This window comes from Rana temporaria, chromosome 4 (assembly GCF_905171775.1).
Source record: "Rana temporaria chromosome 4, aRanTem1.1, whole genome shotgun sequence".
Classification (NCBI taxonomy): domain Eukaryota; kingdom Metazoa; phylum Chordata; class Amphibia; order Anura; family Ranidae; genus Rana; species Rana temporaria.
In genome coordinates this window covers 123,525,053-123,549,059 of record NC_053492.1, presented here as the reverse complement: position 1 = coordinate 123,549,059, position 24,007 = coordinate 123,525,053, and the positions used below count along the sequence as shown (strand labels likewise).

The window sequence follows — 24,007 nt, the reverse complement described above, 5'->3', positions numbered from 1 at the left end:
GCCAGCGGATCTTTTTCCGCGGATAAATCTCCCCTGGGATGGATTCCAGCAGATCGGATATTTGCTGACATGCACAACAAATCCATCTGCTGAAGTCCATCCCAACGGATGGATCCGCTCGTCTGTACAGACTCACCGGATCCATCCGTCCAAAGGGATTCCCCGCACGCGTCGTAATGATTTGACGCATGCGTGGAATTCCTTATATGACAGCGTCGCGCCCGTCGCTGCGTCATAATCGCGGCGACGGCGCGACACGTCATCGCCAGAGGATTTCCGCGCGGATTTCAATGCGATGGTGAGTACACTCCATCGCATAGAAATCTGCGGAAATCTTTGAGAGGATTTATCCGTGGAAACGGTCCGCTGGACCGTATCCGCGGATAAATTCTCTCGTGTGTATGGGGCCTCAGGGAAGGGTTTAGTTGAGGAGTAAGCACGTCTGTGTAATACGCGTCTACTGAGAACCTTTTTTGGATTGATGTTTGTCATGTTTGCTTGATTTTATGGACTTTCGATAATTTCTTTTGATTTTACTTCTGGATGTGCTGCCATTCTTCTTTGTTTCCATTGAATTTTCCTGGCTGAGGACCAGGCAGGCACCCAGATCTCTTCATCAGCTCATCAGATCCTCACAGGTGGCTTTGAGCGGTGTGTTCCCAGCTCTTTCTCTCAGGGAAGGGGTTAACACTGGGGGCAATAAAAGGGTTAAGTTGGGGCTACCAGTGACATGACAGAGATCATGGCATGTCACTAGGCAGAACAGATAAATGCCTTGTTTACAGTCTTGCCTTTGTACAAGGCAATCTCGGGTCACCGGTGTAGATCGAGTCCACCCGACCCACAGGCAAGCTCCCTCAGTGTGCAGCAGGAGTGAGCGTGCGCCTACCCGCAACAGTGCCCGCGCAAGCTGCTGTACAGCTATGGTGATTTTGCGTATGAGTGCCATGTTGTCACCATATAACGATGGCAGGCGGTCAAGAAGTGGTTAAAGTGAAACAATAAAAATGAAAAATGTATTTAAATATAGTGTCTGGGGGGTCCGCTTAGTCTACTTATAAAGTGGTGCATCTGTACTGAGTATAGAACCTACTGCAGCAAAACTGACATTTATAAAGAACAAAAATGGCATTTAAATTGATTTTCCCTGCAAGCTTTCTTTATTTTGTAAACTACGGCTTGGGGATCCAGTCTGTATGATGAGGCCACAATTTAGTGCATTAGGAACAATATTCAAGATTTTTTGGATATATCTCTTGGCAGACTTTGGATGGAAATAACACATTTTTGCACCACAGTGAGCAAGCCTTATGTGAAGAAGCCAAATTATAGTACATTCATTAGATTAAAAAGTTTTGTTTTAGATAAAGTCTGGTGCCTCTTTCGCAGACTTTGGATAAAAGTAAAAGGTGCGGAAATGGGTGTTGGTGGTGTCTTCACACAGTAACCCTATAGAGGTACTCGTGATAAAAAGCAAGAATTGGCATTGCGGTAAAAAAATTGAAAGTCGATGCACCTGTCAAACAGGTGTGGAAAAGTTGGTCCTTGGGTGTTAATTGTGCCCATGAAACCTATACCAAAAAACTAGAAAGGTGTTGGTACTGCGCTGGTATATTAATGTGATATCAAAAAAATTTATAAGAAATTTTTTTTTTTTTATATTAGTTTACCCAAAAAAATTATTTTTTTCTATTTGACCCCTATAGTGATATAGTGTTAGATCCAGTATAGTGATGTACGTGATGGGTCACTATAGAAACAGCTCTTGTGAACATATGTACTAGCTTGATGCTATGTGCATATGCTGTGCCATCAAAAATAAATAAAAGAATAAATAAATAAATAAATATGGCTACCCCAAATGATGTGCTTGTGAAACAATATTCCAAAGTGCTATAAGTGAGTCTATAAACTATTATGAATATACATGCCCAAGTGTGCGAACATATAAATAATGAATAATATTATTAATATATACAAATAATAATAAAGTGCGTTGGTGCCAAAAATTAGTTTTTCACAATTCATGTGCATTCATGCTGCAACACGTCCCCAATTATGGGTGAGCGCCAGTTCACAAATTCCAGTCCAAACAGAAAGTGTTGCTGAGTTTAAATCCTGGTGCTATATTTCATGCATACAGGGTGCTGTCACTTCTTCCACCCGACAAAGATAAGTGCTACCACCACCAACTGCTGAAATGCAAACTCACCAGACCCCAGCTGGTAATGTGCCTCAAAAACTTATTCCGTTAAAGTTGGTGAGTCCTCTCAGGATGTTCCTCAATGCCTCAAAGAAACCAAGGGGCTCATCATGGTGAAATACGTTTAAAAATATATTTATTTAAAATTCATAATAAAAAACTACTCACAAGAGAGGTGCTTTAAAACCAGCACCTGGTGTCTTTGGCAGTGTCAGTCTTTTAGACAGCCGCTGACCAGCTTATCGTACGGGTACGTTCCTGGCTCCTGCTGTACCTGTGGTCTCACTGGTTAAAATTACACTCCCCCTTGCGCTGTCCACATAGCTTCTTACGCGTTTCGCAGTTTTGCGTCTTCAGAAAAGCTGGTGGATGATTTTGCTGTCACTGTATAAATACTGGGGATAAATACAGTGACAGCAAAATCATCCACCAGCTTTTCTGAAGACGCAAAACGGCGAAACGCGTAAGAAGCTATGTGGACAGCGCAAGGGGGAGTGTAATTTTAACCAGTGAGACCACAGGTACAGCAGGAGCCAGGAACGCACCCGTACGATAAGCTGGTCAGCGGCTGTCTAAAAGACTGACACTGCCAAAGACACCAGGTGCTGGTTTTAAAGCACCTCTCTTGTGAGTAGTTTTTTATTATGAATTTTAAATAAATATATTTTTAAACGTATTTCACCATGATGAGCCCCTTGGTTTCTTTGAGGCATTGATGAACATCCTGAGAGGACTCACCAACTTTAACGGAATAAGTTTTTGAGGCACATTACCAGCTGGGGTCTGGTGAGTTTGCATTTCAGCAGTTGGTGGTGGTAGCACTTATCTTTGTCGGGTGGAAGAAGTGACAGCACCCTGTATGCATGAAATATAGCACCAGGATTTAAACTCAGCAACACTTTCTGTTTGGACTGGAATTTGTGAACTGGCGCTCACCCATAATTGGGGACGTGTTGCAGCATGAATGCACATGAATTGTGAAAAACTAATTTTTGGCACCAACGCACTTTATTATTATTTGTATATATTAATAATATTATTCATTATTTATATGTTCGCACACTTGGGCATGTATATTCATAATAGTTTATAGACTCACTTATAGCACTTTGGAATATTGTTTCACAAGCACATCATTTGGGGTAGCCATATTTATTTATTTATTTATTCTTTTATTTATTTTTGATGGCACAGCATATGCACATAGCATCAAGCTAGTACATATGTTCACAAGAGCTGTTTCTATAGTGACCCATCACGTACATCACTATACTGGATCTAACACTATATCACTATAGGGGTCAAATAGAAAAAAAGATTTTTTTTGGGTAAACTAATATAAAAAAATAAATAAATTCTTATAAATTTTTTTGATATCACATTAATATACCAGCGCAGTACCAACACCTTTCTAATTTTTTCACCTAAACCTCATAGAAGGTTTATACAGCACTGCAGCAGGTCAATATAGTATTATTTAGAACTTATTTTTGCGCCGGTGACAATCACTTTTCCTATACCAAAAAACTACTTCAAGATAAAATCAACACCCACAAAGCTAGGCAGCCTAGACAGACTTTTACAGAGATTCTAGATCCCAATATCAACCAATAGTAATCCTGATCCTTAATACCACAAATTCTCGGGTCCTTTCGCCGACTTTGAAGGATAAGGGAGGAAATTCCTATCGTGTGTATGGGGCTAGAGTCTGCAAAAGACTTGAGACTGGGGCGGAGGTTCACCTTCCAGAAGGACGACGACCTTAACCACTTGCCGTCGCCGCACCGTCAAAATACGTCCACAAGGTGGCTCTCCTAGGCGAGAGCACGTAATATGACGTCCTGCCTAAAAGCCGCCACTAGGGGCGCACGCTCGCCCCCGACTCCCGTGCGTGTGCCCGGCGGGCGCGATCGCCGCCGGGCACACGCGATCGCTCGGTACAGAGCGGGGAACGGGAGCTGTGTGTGTAAACACACAGCTCTCGTTCCTGTCAGCAGGGGAAATGCTGATTTTCTGTTCATACACTGTATGAACAGAACATCAGTGTTTCCCCTAGTGAGGCCACCCCCCCCCCACAGTAAGAACACACCCAGGCATACTTAACCCCTTCCCCGCCCCCTAGTGTTAACCCCTTCACTGCCAGTGGCATTTTTATAGTAATCTAATGCATTTTTATAGCACTGATCGCTATAAAAATGCCAATGGTCCCAAAAATGTGTCAAAAATGTCCGAAGTGTCCGCCATAATGTCGCAATACCGAAAAAAAAATCGCTGATCGCCGCCATTACTAGTAAAAAAAAATATTAATAAAAATGCCATAAAAATACCCCCTATTTTGTAAACGCTATAACTTTTGCGCAAACCAATCAATAAACGCTTATTGCGATTTTTTTTTTACGAAAAATATGTAGAAGAATACGTATCGGCCTAAACTGAGGAAAAAAAATGTGTTTTTATATATTTTTGGGGGATATTTATTACAGCAAAAAGTAAAAAATATTCATTTTTTTCAAAATTGTCGTTCTATTTTTGTTTATAGCGCAAAAAATAAAAACCGCAGAGGTGATCAAATACCACCAAAAGAAAGCTCTATTTGTGGGAAAAAAAGGACGCCAATTTTGTTTGGGAGCCACGTCGCACGACCGCGCAATTGTCTGTTAAAGCGACGCAGTCACGAATCGCAAAAAGTACTCTGGTCTTTGGGCAGCAATATGGTCCGGGGGGTAAGTGGTTAAACATACAGCCAGAGCTACAATGGAATGTTTAAATTAAAGCATATTCATGTGTTAGAATGGCTCAGTTAGATCCCATTCACACCTAGGCGTATATACGCCTGAAGCGCGACGCTCGTGCCGCTGGAGGGGCGAATTTACATTGATGTCTATGAGATGGTTCACATCTCACGCCGAACGCCGAAACGCCGTACGCCTGCCGCCTGAAAACAAGTCCCGGACCCTTTTTTTCAGGCGGCTTTCGGCGTTCGGCATAGACATCAATGTAAAATGTTTGGTCAAAAAAAAAAAAAAAGTTTACAAATCGCGGCAAAATACGCTGCGTACGCCGCGTTATATTGTGAATGCAGCCTTAAAGTCCAGGCCTAAATCCAATTGAGAATCTTTGGCAAGACTTGAAAATTGCTGTTCACATACACTCTCCATCCAATCTGACAGAGCTTAAACTATTTTGCAAAGAGGAATGGGCAAAATTTCACTCTCTAGATGTGCAAATCTGGTAGAGACATCCCCAAAAGACTTGCAGCTGTAATTGCAGCGAAAGGTATTTCTACAAAGGACAGATTGACTCAGGGGGGGCTGAATACAAATGCATGCCACACTCTTTCACATATTTATTTGTAAAAAGTGTTAAAAACCATTTATCATTTTCATTCCACTTCACAATTATGTGTCACTTTGTGTTGGTCTATTACATAAAATCCCAATAAAATACATTTCCGTTTGGTTGTAACGTGACAAATGTGGACAATTTCAAGGGGTATGAATACTTTTCCAAGGCACTGCACCTGCTCTGTGCAATGGTTTTGCAACAGAGCAGCCCCAATCCTCTTCTTTCTGGGTTCTCCGCCGGTGGTCCTTACATTAATGTAAAAAAGCAGTGAGCCAATCTCATGAGCAGGAAATTGGATTTTGGGGGAGCAGAGAGATAATTAACAAAATGCTCCATCCATTTGCCATATTTTATTTATTTGGCAGTTTTATATATAATGCAGCTGCTCAAAAGCCATAACAATAGCTCCTGAAAATTCTCCAATCATACTCTAGCCCTCTTTTGGGGGGGTTATGAGAAATAGCCCTCCCCAAACAGGATATTGTGCTAAACCTGTAGGTAAATAAGAGAACCAGAACCTTCACTAAGTCGAAAAGTGGGTATGATAATAAAGTTAGCAATGCCTCCACCCACGACAGGGCCTCTGTAAACAGAGTGAATTACCTTCATGGGAAATTAATCTGTAATCTAATCAAAATAATTGATCACAGAGAAACTGCTGCAACCCACATATAACATTAACTGTAAGCACTCCAATATGGGAATAATACAAGCTTTATACAAGAAAAGATTGAAAGCAGTACATACATCCAATGTACAAACAGGTGTTATCTGCAAAGGACTCAGTCCCAGTGCCATTGTCCACATATACCTGGGTATATTTATATATATGTAATAATAAATTACCTCCAGACGAATGTTGCTACAAAGTTCAGTTGCAGGGGCCCCTGAGAATGATGACATCTCAGTGTCGGCTACAGCGTGGACCTACTTTACCGGGAGGCCGCCAATAGATGTCCACTCTTTTGCATGCTCCCAACGCACCCCCTGCAGGGCGCGTGCTGTAATCATGAGTCACTGAGACTCGGGTGATCACAGATGGGAGTAAGGGGCCGATCCCGTGATCAGCTGTCAGCCAATGACAGCTGATCAGGTGATGTAAACAGAAGCTCGGTAATCTTTTTTTTTCTCCTCACGCTGACATAAAAAACGCTTGTATATGAAGACAGCTCTCTCAGATCAAGGAAAATAAAAAATAAAAAAGTTGCTCGTCTTTCAAAATGCTCGTAAACCACGTTACTCGTAAACCAAGGTTTCACCATATATTATTTACTTTGTGTGAAAACTATGATTTTATATATATATATATATATATATATATATATATATATATATATATATATATATATATTAGAAAACTGATCAGTCCTGATGTACTGAAGGCCTGTCTCATTTCTTAAGGCTCTAAAATGCCTAGAAAGCACAAATACCCACCAAATTACCCCTTTTTGAAAAGTAGACACCCCGAGGTATTTAGTAGGGATGCGCCGAACACCCCTCGGTTCGGTTCGTACCACAACATGTGAACAGACAAAAAATGTGTGCGAACCCTATTAAAGTCTATGGGACACGATCATGAAAAATAAAAAGTGCTAATATTAAAGCTTATATGCAAGTTATTGCGATAAAAAGTGTAATGGGGACCCAGGTACTGCCCAGGGACATGTATCAATGAAAAAAAAAAAGTTTTTGTTGTTTTTTCAGGAGCAGTGATTTTAATAATGCTTAAAATGTAACAATAAACATGAAATATTCCTTTAAATATTGTGATTGGGGGGTCTCCTTAGTCTGCCTGTAAAGTGGCACATCTTTCTGATGTGTTTTACAGTGCTGCAGCAAAATGACATTTCTAAAGGAAAATATGTCATTGAAAATTGCTTGCGGCTGTAAAGTATTTCTTTCCTCTGGTAATATTGATACAAATCAAAGAAAAAATTGGCATGGGTCTCCCCCAGTCCATACCAGGCCCTTTCTACATAGTGTGACCTGTTCTACGGAGGTGATCATTAGTGGGTTTTTTTTAACCAAGCTAATTATGTAAGCTTGTAACTATGGCTATATAATTTTGTTTTACTGGGACTAAAAACACCCTACTTATATGATCATTTTATATTCAGAATAGTCCCTGATGTGTGTACAGTATTTTTGACTGATTTTAAGATACAGGGCTATTTTTTTTATCTTGATGTTCAGCATTTGCGTTAAAAGATATAGAGGAAGAGATAGACGTGTTTGTGGTTGGAAACAATGATCAAAAGGAAGGAAAAGGAGTACTTCACTATTAGCCACCTCAGAGATATAAAGACTAAAATACACTTAATGTAAACGTGTGGAACAGGACATGGGGGTACAATTGTCAGGTTAAAAGAAGAGGTAAGTGAGAGGAAGAATTGAATACATTTTTCTGTATCAATGAGGATTTCAAAATTGTCTAGGATGACATGAGCCCTGCCAATTATTATCCCAACACACAAAAATGAAGCCACAAAGAAAATGAATCTCAAATGATCTTGGGTCTTCGAACATGTTTACAGGGGAAGTGCCCCAGGGATTGTACGGGCATTTGTAAATTGTAAATTCTTTCAATTGGGATTGGCATAGGCCTCCAGTTTTTATGCTCATTAGTGGCATCTCCTAAAAACTATTTTTTTCATTTAAAGTCTTCGAACATGTGTTCATTTTTGGGTGATTTGAGGTGACCATTCACACAGCAAATCAACGGTATCATTTAAGAACTTAGAATTATTTTCTCAGAAAGACCACATTACTTGTGAATATACGATAGTAATCACAAGCACATTGTGTTTTATTTTATAGTTTGCCACAATCAAACAATTATCATATGGTTTTCAGAGTAATATTTTATAAAGATTACTTCACAGCTTACATGTTCAAACAATCTTTTGTTTCTACAAGATGTAATGCTTATCTTTATTAATCAATAAAGTACATATAAAATGTCTGACTCCTGAGCATCAGTAATGGTGTGTTACAGTACTAGGGTTAGACTCCACAATATATAGGTTAGACCCATAAGCAGAAATGATGGCTACACTCAACTCAAATAGCTGGATTCAGACTTACGCCGACGTATCTTCTGATACGCCGTGTAAGTTCACTGATGCGCCGTCGTATCTATGTGCCTGATGCTTGAAATAAGATACGCCTGAATTTTGGCTCCATCCGACCGACGTAAGTCTCCTACGCCGTCGTATCTTGGGCGCATATTTACGCTGGCTGCAAGGGGCGCTTCCATTGATTTACGCGTTGAATATGCAAATGACCGAGATACGCTGATTCACGAACGTACTTGCGCCCGTCGCTGTAATCTACGCCGTTTACGTAAGGCGTAAAGTTAAACCACCATATAGGAGGCACAGCCCATGCAAAGGAACAGACGTCGTATTTTACGTTGTTTACGTAAGTCGTACGTGAATGGGGCTGGGCGTAGGTTACGTTCATGTCGTAGGCATTGAGCCGTCGTATCTTAGGGAGTATATGAGACGTGATTCTCAGCATGCACGCGCATGTGCCGTTCGTTCGGCCCTTCATTTACATGGGGTCACGCTTCATTTTAATAGATCACGCCCACTACCTTTCTACTTTGAAATAGGCAGGCTTACGCCGGCCAATTTACGTTACGCCGGCGCAAGTTTGGGAGCGAGTGCTTTGTGAATACTGTTCTAGCCTCACTGATTTACGTTGGCGTAGCGCATATGAGATGCGCTACGCCGGTCTAAAGATGCGCAGCTCTACGTGAATCCGGGCCATAGTATCCAGTCATTAAGTTCCCACACTGTTCACCAGTGTTATCATAAAGCGATATTTAAAATGTGGGTAGACTTCTGTAGGGTAAATGATCATCCAGCTTATTAGATCTATGGAGGATTCCAGCCACAAACTCTAGGTCCCCGAGTTCTTAGAAACTAATCTGCCACAGTGTCAGGAACTTTATCATTTTACACAGTGCAGAACTCAGTGGTGAAAAAGTGACTACATGTTAAGTGGAACTGGGAAACAGCTATAATTACCAAATGCTATACGCAGCCAATGGGTGTCTCGACCCTCCAGTTTGTGTCCAGTGTTTACCAGTGTTTGATAGTATACCAGTGTTTGATAGATTTACACTTTAATGAAAATGTGTATTGGCCAGTTAATAGCACTTGCAACTATTGTTCAATAGCTGAGAATGAAATCTTTCTTTATCAGGCAGGAATGTCAACTATTTTTAATAGGGCTTTTGTTTAAAGATTAAAGTCACAGGCTGGAATAAAATGTACAGGCAGTTGTGTGTTGGCAACGGCTATTGTGTTATTCAGGGCTTGGAACACCTGCAAGTTTGACATCCATATGTCATCACATATTGCATTGATCTAAACCTAATTACTCATTTTAAACATTCAACTTTCATTAAAATATTACCTGGTGATCCCACCAAGAAAGTCCATCTTTAGGCACTTTCTATTATAGAGCATCTGAGTTCTCTGCCTGTCATACTTCCTAGTGGAGAATATACACTCACTGGCCACTTTATTAGGTACACATGTTCAATTGCTTTGTAAAACAAAGTGCTAATCAGCCAATCAATGCATTTAGGCATTTAGGGCTCTTTCACACGTCAGCTCAGTTTTTTAGATCAGTTTTTTTTTCATCAGTTGATCCGTTTTTCCATCAGTTTTTCGTCAGTTTTTCCATCCGTTTTTTTTGGGGGGGCTTTTTACATACAGTGCCTGCCGCCGAGAATGTGTTTTTAGCACAACGGCATCGCGCTGATTCTCGGCGACAGGGTGCCGACATCTCGCACTCGCTGGAATAGTAAAAGCACATTCCAGCAAGCACGTCATAGAAGCGACGGGAGATCCGACTTGGATTCCCGCCAATTCTACACGTGTGCGGCGTTTGGTATGAATCCTGAGGGGGAAGTCCCCGCCGGATTTTAAATAAAAATCCGGCATGGGTTCCCCCCTCAGGAGCATACCGGGCCCTTAGGTCTGGTATGGGTTGTAAGGAGACCCCCCCTACGCCAAAAAAACGGCGTAGGGGGTCCCCCTACAATCCATACCAGACCCGTATCCAAAGCACGCTACCCGGCCGGCCAGGAAAGGAGTGGGGACGAGCGAGCGCCCCCCCCCTTCTGAGCCGTACCGGGCTGCATGCCCTCAACATGGGGGGGTTGGGTGCTCTGGGGCAGGGGGGGGCACTGCGGCCCCCCCACCCCAGAGCACCCTGTCCCCATGTTGATGAGGACAGGGCCCCTTCCCGTCAACCCTGGCCGTTGGTTGTCGGGGTATGCGGGCGGGAGGCTTATCGGAATCTGGGAGCCCCCTTTAATAAGGGGGCCCCCAGATACTGGCCCCCCACCCTAAGTGAATGGATATGGGGTACATCGTACCCCTACCCATTCACCTGGAGGCAAAAAGTTAAAGTTAATAAACACGACACAAGGGTTTTTAAAATAATTTATTAGTCTGCTCCGGAGGCCCCCCCTGTCTTCTTTATTAGCTCTTTCACCAGGGGGCCTTCTTCTTTGACGTCTTCGGGTGGGTTCTCTTCCACCGCCGGGGGGGGGGGTCGCTTTTATAAAAGCGCCCCCCCCGGAGGGTTTCCTCCGACGTCTTCGGCGGGGGGTGGTGTGCTTCTTCTTCCGCTATCCGGGGGGTCTTCTCCGCTCTCTGGGGGGGTCTTCTTCTATGTTCGCCGCTCTCCGCTGTTGACTCGGCGCACCCCGGTTCTTCCTCCCGCTGTCCGGTGCCTTCTCCTTCAGCGCTGAACGTCTTCTTCTTCTTCTGTGCTGTGACGTCGTCTTCTTCTTCTCTTCTCCCGATGTTGACACGTCGCCTCTTCTCGCTGCAATGACGGGTGCGCGGCTTGCATCGGACTTATATAGGCCTCACAGTCCCATCATGCTCCGTACCTACCCACGTGATACCTACCCACGTGGGTAGGTACGGAGCATGATGGGACTGTGAGGCCTATATAAGTCCGATGCAAGCCGCGCACCCGTCATTGCAGCGAGAAGAGGCGACGTGTCAACATCGGGAGAAGAGAAGAAGATGACGTCACAGCACAGAAGAAGAAGAAGAAGACGTTCAGCACTGAAGGAGAAGGCACCGGACAGCGGGAGGAAGAACCGGGGTGCGCCGAGTCAACAGCCGAGAGCGGCGAACATAGAAGAAGACCCCCCAGAGAGAGGAGAAGACCCCCCGGATAGTGGAAGAAGAAGCACACCACCCCCCGCCCCCACCCGAAGACGTCAAAGAAGAAGCCCCCCCTGGTGAAAGAGCTAATAAAGAAGACAGGGGGGCCTCCGGAGCAGACTAATAAATTATTTTAAAAACCCTTGTGTCGTGTTTATTAACTTTTTTGCGTCCAGGTGAATGGGTAGGGGTACGATGTACCCCATATCCATTCACTTAGGGTGGGGGGCCGGTATCTGGGGGCCCCCTTATTAAAGGGGGCTCCCAGATTCTGATAAGCCTCCCGCCCGCATACCCCGACAACCAACGGCCAGGGTTGTCGGGAAGGGGCCCTGTCCTCATCAACATGGGGACAGGGTGCTCTGGGGTGGGGGGGCCGCAGTGCCCCCCCCTGCCCCAGAGCACCCAACCCCCCCATGTTGAGGGCATGCAGCCCGGTACGGCTCAGGAGGGGGGGGGGCGCTCGCTCGTCCCCACTCCTTTCCTGGCCGGCCGGGGTAGCGTGCTTTGGATACGGGTCTGGTATGGATTGTAGAGGGACCCCCTACGCCGTTTTTTCGGCATGGGGGGGGGGTCTCCTTACAACCCATACCAGACCTAAGGGCCCGGTATGCTCCTGAGGGGGGAACCCATGCCGGATTTTTATTTAAAATCCGGCGGGGACTTCCCCCTCAGGATTCATACCAAACGCCGCACACCGCGTTAGCGGATCGGATGGTAAACGGATCATCCGTTTTTCTGACGGAAGAAAAATAGGGTTTTCTTCCGTCCAAAAAAACGGAACTTAACGCAGACAGATGCTAACGGACGTTAGCGGATGCTCATCCGCTAACGGACGTTAACCCATAGGGAAGCATTGCGGTCCGTTAACGGATGTCCAAAAAACGGACGAACGGAACGGACGTGTGAAAGAGCCCTTAGACGTGGCGAAGATGACTTGCTGAAGTTCAAACCGAGCATCAGAATGGGGAAGAAAGGGCATTAAAGTAACTTTGAACATGGCATGGTTGTTGGTGTCATGTTCAAAGTATTTGAGCAGGGCCGATCCCAGACGGGGTGCACAGGGTGCACTGCACCCAGGCGCCAGAGGGGAGGGGGCGCCAAAGTGTCAGGAGCACCGTTGGTCAGCAATCAGAGCAGGGGAGAGAGCCTGCACAAGGAGCAGCCCGGAAGTGCTGCATTAACATGGAGTCGGCTCGGCTGGGGCGGGTGAGATGGAACTGGGAGCCCTGGCTGCATGTAACCCTGCCTGGGCTTGCTGCGTTTTCCCCTCCCTCCTCCTCCTCCTGGATCGTCAGAGATCTGTCAATGAGGGCGCACTGCCGAGGGAACTCCTAGACACCTCCTCAGCGCTGACACAGCTGAAGGGAGACCGGGGATGCAGAAGATTTCCTGCCTCTCTGCCGTGCCGATTTCTGAAGATAAGGTCAGGTAGGACTTTCTATGTGGAGGAAGGAGGGGGTGAGAATTCCTGCCTGGGGGAGTTTATTTTAGTGGGGAGGTTAAGGAAAGGGGGTGGGTTTGCTTTTTGAGAAGGACCCCCTGTAAGTTTCTTGTAGAGAAGTTTACAGGGGGTGGTTATTGGTATGGATTTGCTCCTGAGTGGGAAGTTTGTTGAATGAAGGGAGATATTCTTTAGCATTAGATATGAGGGAGATATTTTCGCCTTGAGGTGTGATCGGAGACAGGGGGGTTAATATTGTGGGAATATATGAGGGAGGGTGGTGTTTTGCAGTGGGGAGTTTTGCTTGGGGGTGGGAGGTTCTTAAGTGGTAGAGGGGGGGGGGGGGTTTCCTTTAATTCTCATTGATGTGACTCTGCAAGGTGCGTTTTGTGTGGGCATGGCAGCCCATTTATACTGTATGGGCTGCTGTGCCTACTTGAATACAGAGAAAAGGTCAAAAGGACCCTCCATCATTTCTGGAGTCGCAGCCCGCACAGGAATCGCAAATGCGGAGCAGTTTCCAGTGTGGGTGTGATTCCTAGTGCAGCATGCCATTAGGATTAAAGCAGATGTCCGCTGAAACAAAATTTTTTAAAAGCCAGCAGCTACAAATACTTCAGCTGCTGACTTTTAATATTAGGGCACTTACCTGTCCTGGAGTCCAGCCCCGTCCGCAGCAGAGGACGAGCGATCGATGGTCACTCTGCTGCCCCCCCCTCGCCATCCTCGGTGAGGGAATCAGGAAGTGAAGCGCTCCGGCTTCACTGCCCGGTTCCCTACGGCGCATGCGCAAGTCGCGATGCGCCGTGCTGACTGGCTTCCACTGTGTTTTGGGAGCCGAGTGTTTCCCAGAACACAACTAGGGGATCTGACATCCTGCCCGCAGACTGTGTGGCCGGAAGTGGGTGCATATACTTGTCTTTAGACAGGTATCTGCACCCCCCTTCCCCCTGAAAGGTGTCAAATGTGACACCGGAGGGGGGGAGGGTTCCAACGGGTGGGAGTGGAGGTGGAGGGTGGAGCTCCACTTTAAGGGCCGGTTCATACTGCTGCAATGCTGGAACCCTGCAAATCCACTGGGGGTTCCCACATCACATGTCTCCTGCCAGCAGTTCACACTGCCCCATGTGAACTGCTGGGAGTGCCAATTAAAACTTAATGGCACCCCCAACTCAGTTTGCATATCGCAGTGCGATCTGCAAATTCGGTCAGGAATTGGATCGCATGGGTGTGAACACCCAGGGCTCGAGTCCTGCAGGAACGCATGGGAACAACGTTCCTTTACTTTTTTCACAGCAGGAACGCCGTTCTCATTGTCATCATGGTGCACCTGTCCTCCCCTACCTCGGTCCGCCCATTCCTCCTCCTCCAGCAGCAACTGTAACAAAGTCCCGGCTCTAGTGATAGGGGGAACACTGATCCAATGGCAAATTGGGTTTCTAGAGCACTGGGCTGACTTTTCATTGGGGTGCAACCTATATGCTAAAGACGGTTTGCACTTGAATGGAAGGGGGTCTGCTGTGCTGGGGGAGAGGTTTATGGGAATGCTGGAGGAGTATTTAAACTAGCATTGAGGGGGGAGGGTGAACTAGAATTACATCAGGCACACAGGTCAGCTAGGGGTCAGACATTAATGGAGAGTGGAATGGGGATAGATGGGGGGAGGGTTATGGCAGGTGACAAGAAAGTTCCCATGTTGCAAACAGCCATTGGAAATAATAGTGCCATTTGTACTACTATAAATTATATGAAAAACACCAGAGAAAAATGTAACAATACATTTAAGTGTTTGTTCACCAATGCCAGAAGTCTGCCAAGCAAAACAGGTGAGTTGGAAGCTCTGGCGCATGAGGAGAGCTATGATGTAATCGGTATTGCTGAAACTTGGCTTCAATCCTCACATGACTGGGCTATTAATATTCCTGGCTATGCTCTCTTTTGGAAAGACAGGGTAAAAAGGAAAGGTGGAGGGGTCTGTCTCTATGTGAGAAGTGACCTCAAAGCAAGCGTGAAAGAGAACCTGGTTGATGGAGAGTGTGATGAGGCTGAAGCATTATGGGTGGAACTGCATACAGATGTGCGTAGTTCAAAATTAATCATTGGAGTTTGTTATAAACCACCCAATGTTAATGAGGAGGTGGAGACTCAGCTCCTTGCACAGATGGAAAGGGCTGCAAGGGCTGGGACGGTGATAATAATGGGGGATTTTAACTACCCAGAAATTGACTGGATTAATGGCACTTCTGGGACAGTTAAAGGACAAAAATTTAAAAACCAATGCAGGACAATTTTATGGTGCAGTTTATTGAGGCCCCAACTAGGAATGATGCTCTGTTGGACCTGATAATCTCAAACCATGCAGAGCTTATTACTAATGTTCAGATAAAGGAACACCTGGGTAGCAGTGATCATAACATGATTTCATTTAATGTTAACTATAAGCAAGAAATACATACAGGAAATATTAAAACACTAAATTTTAAGAGAGCAAATTTTCCAAGGATGAGGGCTGCTCTCCAGGACTTGGACTGGGAGGGACTATTGGCACAGATGAACACAGAACAGAAATGGGAATTCTTCAAAAAGACTGTGTGGAACCTCACTGCAAAGTATGTTCCCATGCGTAATAAGTTTAAAAGGCTAAAAATAAAACCTATGTGGCTCACGGTCAAAGTTAAAAAAGCTATAAACAATAAGAAAGTAGCCTTTAAAAAATATAAAAATGAAGGAACACTAGTGTTGTTTAAATGTTACAAAGAATATAACAGGATATGTAAAAAGGAAATCAAGGATGCAAAAATTCAAAATGAACGACAGATTGCAAAAGATAGTAGGACAAACCCCAAAAAAATCTTTAAATATATTAATAGTAAAAAGGTGAAGTCTCAGCATGTAGGCCCCTTACAAAATAATCTAGAGTGGGTGACTGGGGACAAAGAGAAGGCAAATTTATTAAATGCTTTCTTCAGCTCTGTGTATACAATGGAGCATGGGGGAGCTCATGTCCAAAATGGGGGTGGGAGTGACACAGCCCCAAATCCACAATGGCTCAAAAGTGATATGGTCCAGAAATATTTAGACAGAATAAAGGTGGATAAAGCACCTGGACCTGATGGCATCCACCCACGGATCCTAGGTGAGTTGAGCTCTGTCATTTCAAAGCCACTGTATCTAATATTTAGGGACTCCTTAATGGCAGGAATAGTACCACTGGATTGGCGTAGAGCCAATGTGGTGCCTATATTTAAAAAGGGAACAAAGTCTTTACCAAGTAACTATAGACCTGTTAGTCTAACTTCTATAGTTGGGAAGATACTGGAACGTTTAATAAAAGACCACATGGATGAGTTCTTGCTGGAAAAAAACTATTTAAGCAGCAGACAACATGGATTCATGAAAGACAGAAGTTGTCAGACAAACCTGATTTCCTTTTATGAAGAGGTAAGTAAAACCCTGGACAGAGGGGTGGCTGTGGACGTGATATATTTGGATTTTGCAAAAGCGTTCGATACAGTTCCGCACACACGGCTCATGTGTAAGGTAAGGTCTACAGGATTGAATATATCAGTTTGTAAATGGATAGAAAACTGGCTGAAAGACAGAATTCAGAGAGTCGTGGTTAATGATTCTAACTCTGAATGGTCCAATGTTATCAGTGGTGTACCCCAAGGTTCAGTGCTGGGACCCTTACTTTTCAATATATTTATAAATGATATTGGGTCTGAGATCAAAAGTAACATTTCTGTCTTTGCAGATGACACCAAGCTATGCAGTGGAATAACGTCCTTGCAGGATGTCGCCAATTTACAAGCCGACCTCAATGCTCTGTCTAATTGGGCGACTGAGTGGCAGATGAGGTTTAATGTTGATAAATGTAAAGTTATGCACTTAGGGACTAAGAATATGCATGCATCATACATACTAGGGGGAGTACAACTGGGGGGATCTGTAGTGGAGAAGGATCTGGGGGTTTTAGTTGATCATAAGCTCAATAATGGCATGCAATGCCAAGCTGCGGTTTCCAAAGCGAGCAAAGTCCTTTCTTGTATTAAGAGAGGTATGGACTCCAGAGACAGAGATATAATTTTGCCCCTGTACAAATCATTAGTAAGACCTCATCTGGAATATGCAGTTCAGTTTTGGGCACCAGTTCTCAAAAAGGATATCGGAGAACTGGAGAAAGTGCAGAGAAGGGCAACCAAACTGATAAGAGGCATGGAGGAGCTCAGCTATGAGGAAAGATTAGAAGAACTAAATCTATTCACTCTTGAGAAGAGGAGAATAAGGGGGGATATGATCAACATGTACAAATATATAAGAGGTCCATACAGTGTACTTGGTGTTGAGTTATTCACTTTACGGTCAACACTGAGGACAAGGGGGCACTCTTTACGTCTAGAGGAAAAGAGATTTCACCTCCAAATACGGAAAGGTTTTTTCACAGTAAGAGCTGTGAAAATGTGGAACAGACTCCCTCCAGAGGTGGTTCTGGCCAGCTCAGTAGATTGCTTTAAGAAGGGCCTGGATTCTTTCCTAAATGTACATAAAATAACTGAGTACTAAGATTTGTAGGTAAAGTTGATCCAGGGTAAATCCGATTGCCTCTCGGGGGATCAGGAGGGAATTTTTTCCCCTGCTGTAGCAAATTGGATCATGCTCTGCTGGGGTTTTTTGCCTTCCTCTGGATCAACTGTGGGTATGGAGTTGGGTGTATGGGATTGTATTGTGTTTTTTATTTTGTTTGTTTATTTTTTTGTGGTTGAACTGGATGGACTTGTGTCTTTTTTCAACCTGACTAACTATGTAACTATGTAACTATGTAACTATGTAAATTGAATCAGTGTGATGTAAATTATAGGAGCTGGGACTTTGTTACAGCAGCAACTGGAGGAGGAGGCAGACTGAGGGAGGGGAGGACAGGGTCGCGCTGGGATATTCAAATCCCAGATTCAGACACATGCCAGGCTTCATTGCTAGACACAGATCAGGCTGCATTGCTGCACACTGATCGGGCTGCATTTGATGGACACTGGCTAGGCTGCATTTGATGGACACTGGCTAGGCTGCATTTGGTGGGCACTGGCTAGGCTGCATTTGGTGGGCACTGGCTAGGCTGCATTTGGTGGGCACTGGCTGGCTGCATTTGGTGGGCGCTAATAAGGCTGCATTTGGTGGGCGCTAATAAGGCTGCATTTGGTGGACACTGGTAGGCTACAATTGGAGAGCAATGGTAGACTGCATTTTTATTGGCACTGATAAGGCTGCATTTGATGGGCACTGGTGAGGCTGCATTCATCTCCTGTACCATGTCTGCAGTCTCTGACCATCTCCTGTACCATGTCTGCAGTCTCTGACCATCTCCTGTACCATGTCTGCAGTCTCTGACCATATCCTGTATTATGTCTGGGGGCTCTTTCTAAACAGACTCTCTAACAGAGGCCCTCTCTGTGTCCATTAGAGAGACCCCCCCCCTTCTAGGTCCAATTAGAGTACTCTGCTTCTCTTTCTGTATTTTTTTTATTGTTAAGAGATCATGGGAGGATCCCAGTGTAACGATAACTCCTTAGGGGAGCATCTCTGTGTTTGAATCGTTGCCATTGAAACATTTGTAAAGTGAGAGGAGTTAGTAAGGTGGCCACGCCCTTGTAGGGGCGCCAGAAATATTTCTGCACCCAGGCGCATGTGACCCTAGGATCGGCCCTGTATTTGAGTATTTCAAAAACTGGTGATCTAATGGGATTTTCACACACAGCCATCTCTAGAGTTTACAGAGAATGGTTATCCAGTGACCGATTACCTATACTTTTCCATCTTATTTGTTTATCTGGCTGCTGTTGTGAGATCTTGTCTCTACATACTGCTGACATCCCTGAGAACAGGAAGCTTGCTGTGCTATATTCATGCTGATTGACCCTTTGTTGGTCTGGGTATTAAGGTGAGAGGCCATCCTTTCCATATGGTGGAGGTTTCTTCTTTCCTGAACATCACTCCTGGATTGTGTGTTTTTTGCACCTACCTTTACTATTGGACTATTTATATTGCACCAGAGCACATTATGGACTTTCTATTTTATACTATAGTATTATTATGTAATTTTGCGCTGCACTATTTTCACTGTATATTTTATTGAGGTGTTTTTTGAATTTACCTTTAGTGCTGGCCTGCATATATTTTTTGTATATTTATTTAGTTGTGTGTTGTTTTCCAGCGCTGAATAATTTTCTATTTACTATTCAGGTGGAATCAGCTGATTTTACGTCACTTGTTTTTATTTGCTGTTTTTCACGGAAGATCTCTATAGATCTATTGTGGACCAGAGTAATTTATATGCTGGCAATTGCATCGCCGCTAATCCCCAGTCCATTCTTGCCAAAGAATGGAAACCACTTACGGTTTCCGAATTTAAAACCTTTCTGTTTTAGTGCATTAAATAAAAAAAGTGTATTTTTCCCCCCAAAAAAATGCGTTTGAAAAATCTCTGCGCAAATACTGTGTGGAAAAAAAACTGCAACACCCACTATTTTAATGTGATGTGTGGCATAAGCTTCTAAATGTTGTGCATAAAATGCCAGGACATTTTATGCACAATCTCGCTTTTTGCAGATCTCGCTTTTTGTCACAAAGTTTTGAAAATTAAAAAAAAAAATATATATATATACTGTATATATATTTTTTTTCTTTCTTCATTTTCAAAAACAAATGAGAGCTGTAAAATACTCACCATGCCTCTCAGTAAATAGCATGGGGTGTCTACTTTCCAAAATTAGGTAATTTGGGGGGGTTTTGTGCTATTTTGGCATTTTATGGCCTTCAAAACTGTGATAAGTAGTGAGGAGTGAAATCAAACATTTTTGCCCTTAGAAATCCTGAAGGCGGTGATTGGTTTTTGGGGCCCCGTATGCGGCTAGGCTCCCAAAAAGTCCCACACATGTGGTATCCCCGTACTCATGAGAAGCAGCAAAATATATTTTGGAGTGTAACTCCACATATGCCCATGGCATGTGTGAGCAATATATTATTTAGTGACAACTTTTTGTAAATTTAGAATTTTTTTGGTCATTATTCAATCACTTGGGGCAAGAAAATGAAATATTTAATGGGCTCAACATGCCTCTCAGCAAATAGCTTGGGGTGACTTCTTTCCAAAATTGGGTCATTTGGGGGGGGTTGTGTGCCATCTTGGCATTTTATGGCCTTCAAAACTGTGATAGGTAGTGAGGAGTGAAATCAAAAATGTATGCCCTTAGAAATCTTGAAGGCGGTGCTTGGTTTTCGGGGTCCCGTATGCATCTAGGCTCCCAAAAAGTCCCACACATGTGGTATCCCCGTACTCAGGAGAAGCAGCAGAATGTATTTTGGGGTGTAACTCCACATATGCCCATGGCATGTGTGAGCAATATATTATTTAGTGACAACTTTTTGTAAATTTTGAATTTCTTTGGTCATTATTCAATCACTTGGGGCAAGAAAATTAAATATTTAATGGGCTCAACTTGCCTCTCAGCAAATAGCTTGGGGTTTCTTCTTTCCAAAATGGGGTCATTTGGGGGGTTGTGTGCCATCTTGGCATTTTATGGCCTTCAAAACTGTGATAGGTAGTTATAGGTAGTGAGAAGTGAAATCAAAAATTTATATCCTTAGAAATCTTGAAGGCTGTCTTGGTTTTCGGGGTCCCGTACGCGGCTAGGCTCCCAAAAAGTCCCACACATGTGGTATCCCAGTACTTAGGAGAAGCAGCAGAATGTATTTTGGGGTGTAATTCAACAAATGTCCATGGCATGTGTGAGCAATATATCATTTAGTGACAACTTTTTGTAATTTTTTTATTTTTTTGTCATTATTCAATCACTTGAGGAAAAAAAATTAAATATTCAATGGGCTCAACATTCCTCTCAGCAAATAGCTTGGGATGTCTTGTTTCCAAAATGGGGTCATTTGCCCTGCCATTTTAGCACCTAAAGAAATGAGATAGGCAGTCATAAATTAAAAGCTGTGTAAATTCCAGAAAATGTACCCTAGGTTGTAGACGCTATAACTTTTGTGAAATCCAATAAATATACGCTTATTGTGATTTTTTTTACTAAAGACATGTGGCTGAATACATTTTGGCCTAAATGTATGACTAAAATTGAGTTTATTAGATTTTTCTTATAACAAAAAGTAGAAATATAATTTTTTTCAAAATTTTCTTTTTTTTTGGTTTATATCGCCAAAAATCAAAATCAAATACCATCAAAAGAAAGTTCTATTTGTGGAAAGAAAAGGACGCAAAATTTTTGTTTCGGTACCACATTGCATGACCGCGCAATTACCAGTTAAAGCAGCGCAGTGCCTGCATATTGGTCCGGGTCTTAAGTGGTTAAGAGGGGGTGTAACTATATTTTTTTTGAGGGGGTGTAACTATATTGAAAACAATTATTTCTTTTTTTTAACACTAAACTACTCAAAGATCCTCTATAAGATACTATTTGGTTTTGCCATCATCTCTTTAATGAGACATCAGGAGTCTCTTCAACTTTCAATCACTAAACTAGTAAGTGATGTAATACATGTTACTTCCAGGTAGCTAATAGGTAGGGGAGATCAGTGCACAAACGTTTACTGTTCTACCCAGCAGCACCCGTCATGGGGTTCCAAGGCCCAAAGATGGGAGTGGTAAATGTACTGGGGTGCACTTCCACCTGACATCTGACAGTTGACTTCGCACAGATTGTGTAAAATACCCCCACTGCAGCATAAGGGTTAAAGTGCTTTAATTACTTGTTGAAAATAAGTGTTTGTGATCCTGACACAGGTTTACTTTAGATTGGATTTGTTTGAATACTACTGTGCATTTTGATTATCACCTTTTACACTAACGCACAAATAATTTTGTTTTTGCTTTTCAGATAAATTTGAACTTTGTGAGAACTCTGAAGAATTTTTAGTAAACCACAGGTCATCACATTAATAAGAAAAGAGATACATTGTGGTTGTTTCTTTGGAAGCACAACTTAGTTCAGCCAATTTGAAGAAATAAGAGTAAAGTAAGGGTCTTGTTAAATACCCTACCCAAGTGGCATTTTATTTTTTTCTTGGTGTTGGAGTCTTGTAAGGATGAATTGCTCTGTTACAGTTGATAATCTGGATTCACCTCTAAATGTATTTAGCCTTATTACTTATATACTCCTTTTTTTCTTTGGTGCCACATTCAACATCATTGCCCTCTGGATTTTTTGTTGTAGAATGCAGCAAAGGACAGAAACCACTGTTTTTCTAATGAACCTGATGGTTGCTGATATCTTGATTGTATTAACTTTTCCATTCAGAATCTATAATTTCTTATATGGATGGAAACTCAACACTGGATTGTGCAGAACACTAACAATCTTCTACTTTGTAAACACTTACGTGAGCATTTTCACAATCTCAGCCATTGCCTTTGATCGATACTTGGCCATAAATTATCCACTGAAGTATAAAGGCTCTATGTCCCCCATGAAAGCCTCTATTGCATGCTGTTTCTTTTGGACTCTATGTATTACTGTTGGCATACTGAGGATTCTGTATCAAACCGGGGCAGGAAATCCAAATACCTGTTTCATAAAGGTGGGCACAGAACCCAATAAATTGAACCTAGTTCTTGCAGGGATTGGGTTCCTTCTCCCATTGATATTCATCTGCTTTTGTTTTGGAAGGGTCATGAAAAATCTGCGTGTCAAAGCACCAATGAACCTCAAAGAGCAGCATGCCTTTAGGAAAGCAATGAACATTACTGCCTCTAATTTTGTGATTTTTGTGGTCTGTTTCCTGCCAATCCATGTGGGATACATAGTACGCTATGTTGCTGAAAGCAACCATGCACCCTGCCATAGTCTTAAATCAATAAGTGTCTTCATAAATATGGTAACAATCATTGCTAATGCTAACTGTGTCCTGGACACCGTGTGTTATTACTTTGCAGCCACTGAATTTCGAAATGCTCTCTCTAAACCAATACAAATTTCTCCAAAGTGCAGCTCCTTCTGTTGTCACAAATGAGCTCACGAATGGCGTCCTTATAAAAACTGGTCATTTATATGGGAAGCTACCTGAACAATTGGGATCTGAGGTCCAGAAGATACAAAAGAAGCAAAATCAAGTCATAAATATAATTTGATGATTTTGATGATTTCAAACAGTAAGTTTGCTGGCCAATATAAAGCTGACAAAAAAGTTGTAGGCCCAATTTACATTTTATTCAAATCAGTTCTTATTAAAGGGGCAGAGTTTAAATACAGTGGGCTGGATTCAGATAGAATGGTCTATCATTTTGCCGGCGTAACGTATATCAGATACGTTACGCCGCCGTAAGTTTGGGCGCAAGTTCCGTATTCAGAAAGAACTTGCGCCCTAAGTTATGGCGGCGTAACGTAAGCCCGCCTAATTCAAATGGGGATGTTGTGGGCGTGTTTTATTTAAATTTCACTTGACCCCGCGTATTTTAAGTTTTTTGTGAACGGCGCATGCGCCGTTCGTGAAAGAATCCCAGTGCGCATGCTCGAAATTACGCCGCAAAGCCTCATTGGTTTCGACATGAACGTAACTTATGCAAAGTCCAATTCGCGAACGACTTATGCAAACGACGTAAAATTTTCAAAACTCGGCGCGGGAACGACGTCCATTATTAACATTAGCTACGCCTCATATAGCAGGGGTAACTTTACGCCGGAAAAAGCCTAACGTAAACGACGTAAAAAAATGCTCCGGCAGGACGTACGTTTCTGAATCGGCGTAAATACCTTATTAGCATATTCCTCGCGTAACTATACGGAAGCGCCACCTAGCGGCCAGCATAAA

The 24,007-nt window shown here is 43.2% G+C and overlaps 1 protein-coding gene across 1 annotated transcript; it reads left to right on the top strand.

Moving 5' to 3' along the window:
- The first annotated feature begins 7,422 nt into the window (after positions 1-7,422).
- Positions 7,423-23,517, top strand: LOC120936557 (G-protein coupled receptor 35-like). The gene is made up of 2 exons (XM_040349005.1): positions 7,423-7,921; positions 22,078-23,517. The coding sequence occupies exon 2, from the start codon at positions 22,286-22,288 to the stop codon at positions 23,207-23,209; it is 924 nt and encodes a 307-aa protein (XP_040204939.1). The 5' UTR covers positions 7,423-7,921; positions 22,078-22,285; the 3' UTR covers positions 23,210-23,517.
- Positions 23,518-24,007: the final 490 nt, after the last annotated feature.

What these genes read in the sequence shown, in the direction of transcription:
- LOC120936557 (XM_040349005.1), top strand. Translation starts at nt 22,286, where the DNA reads ATGAATTGCTCTGTTACAGTTGATAATCTGGATTCACCTCTAAATGTA.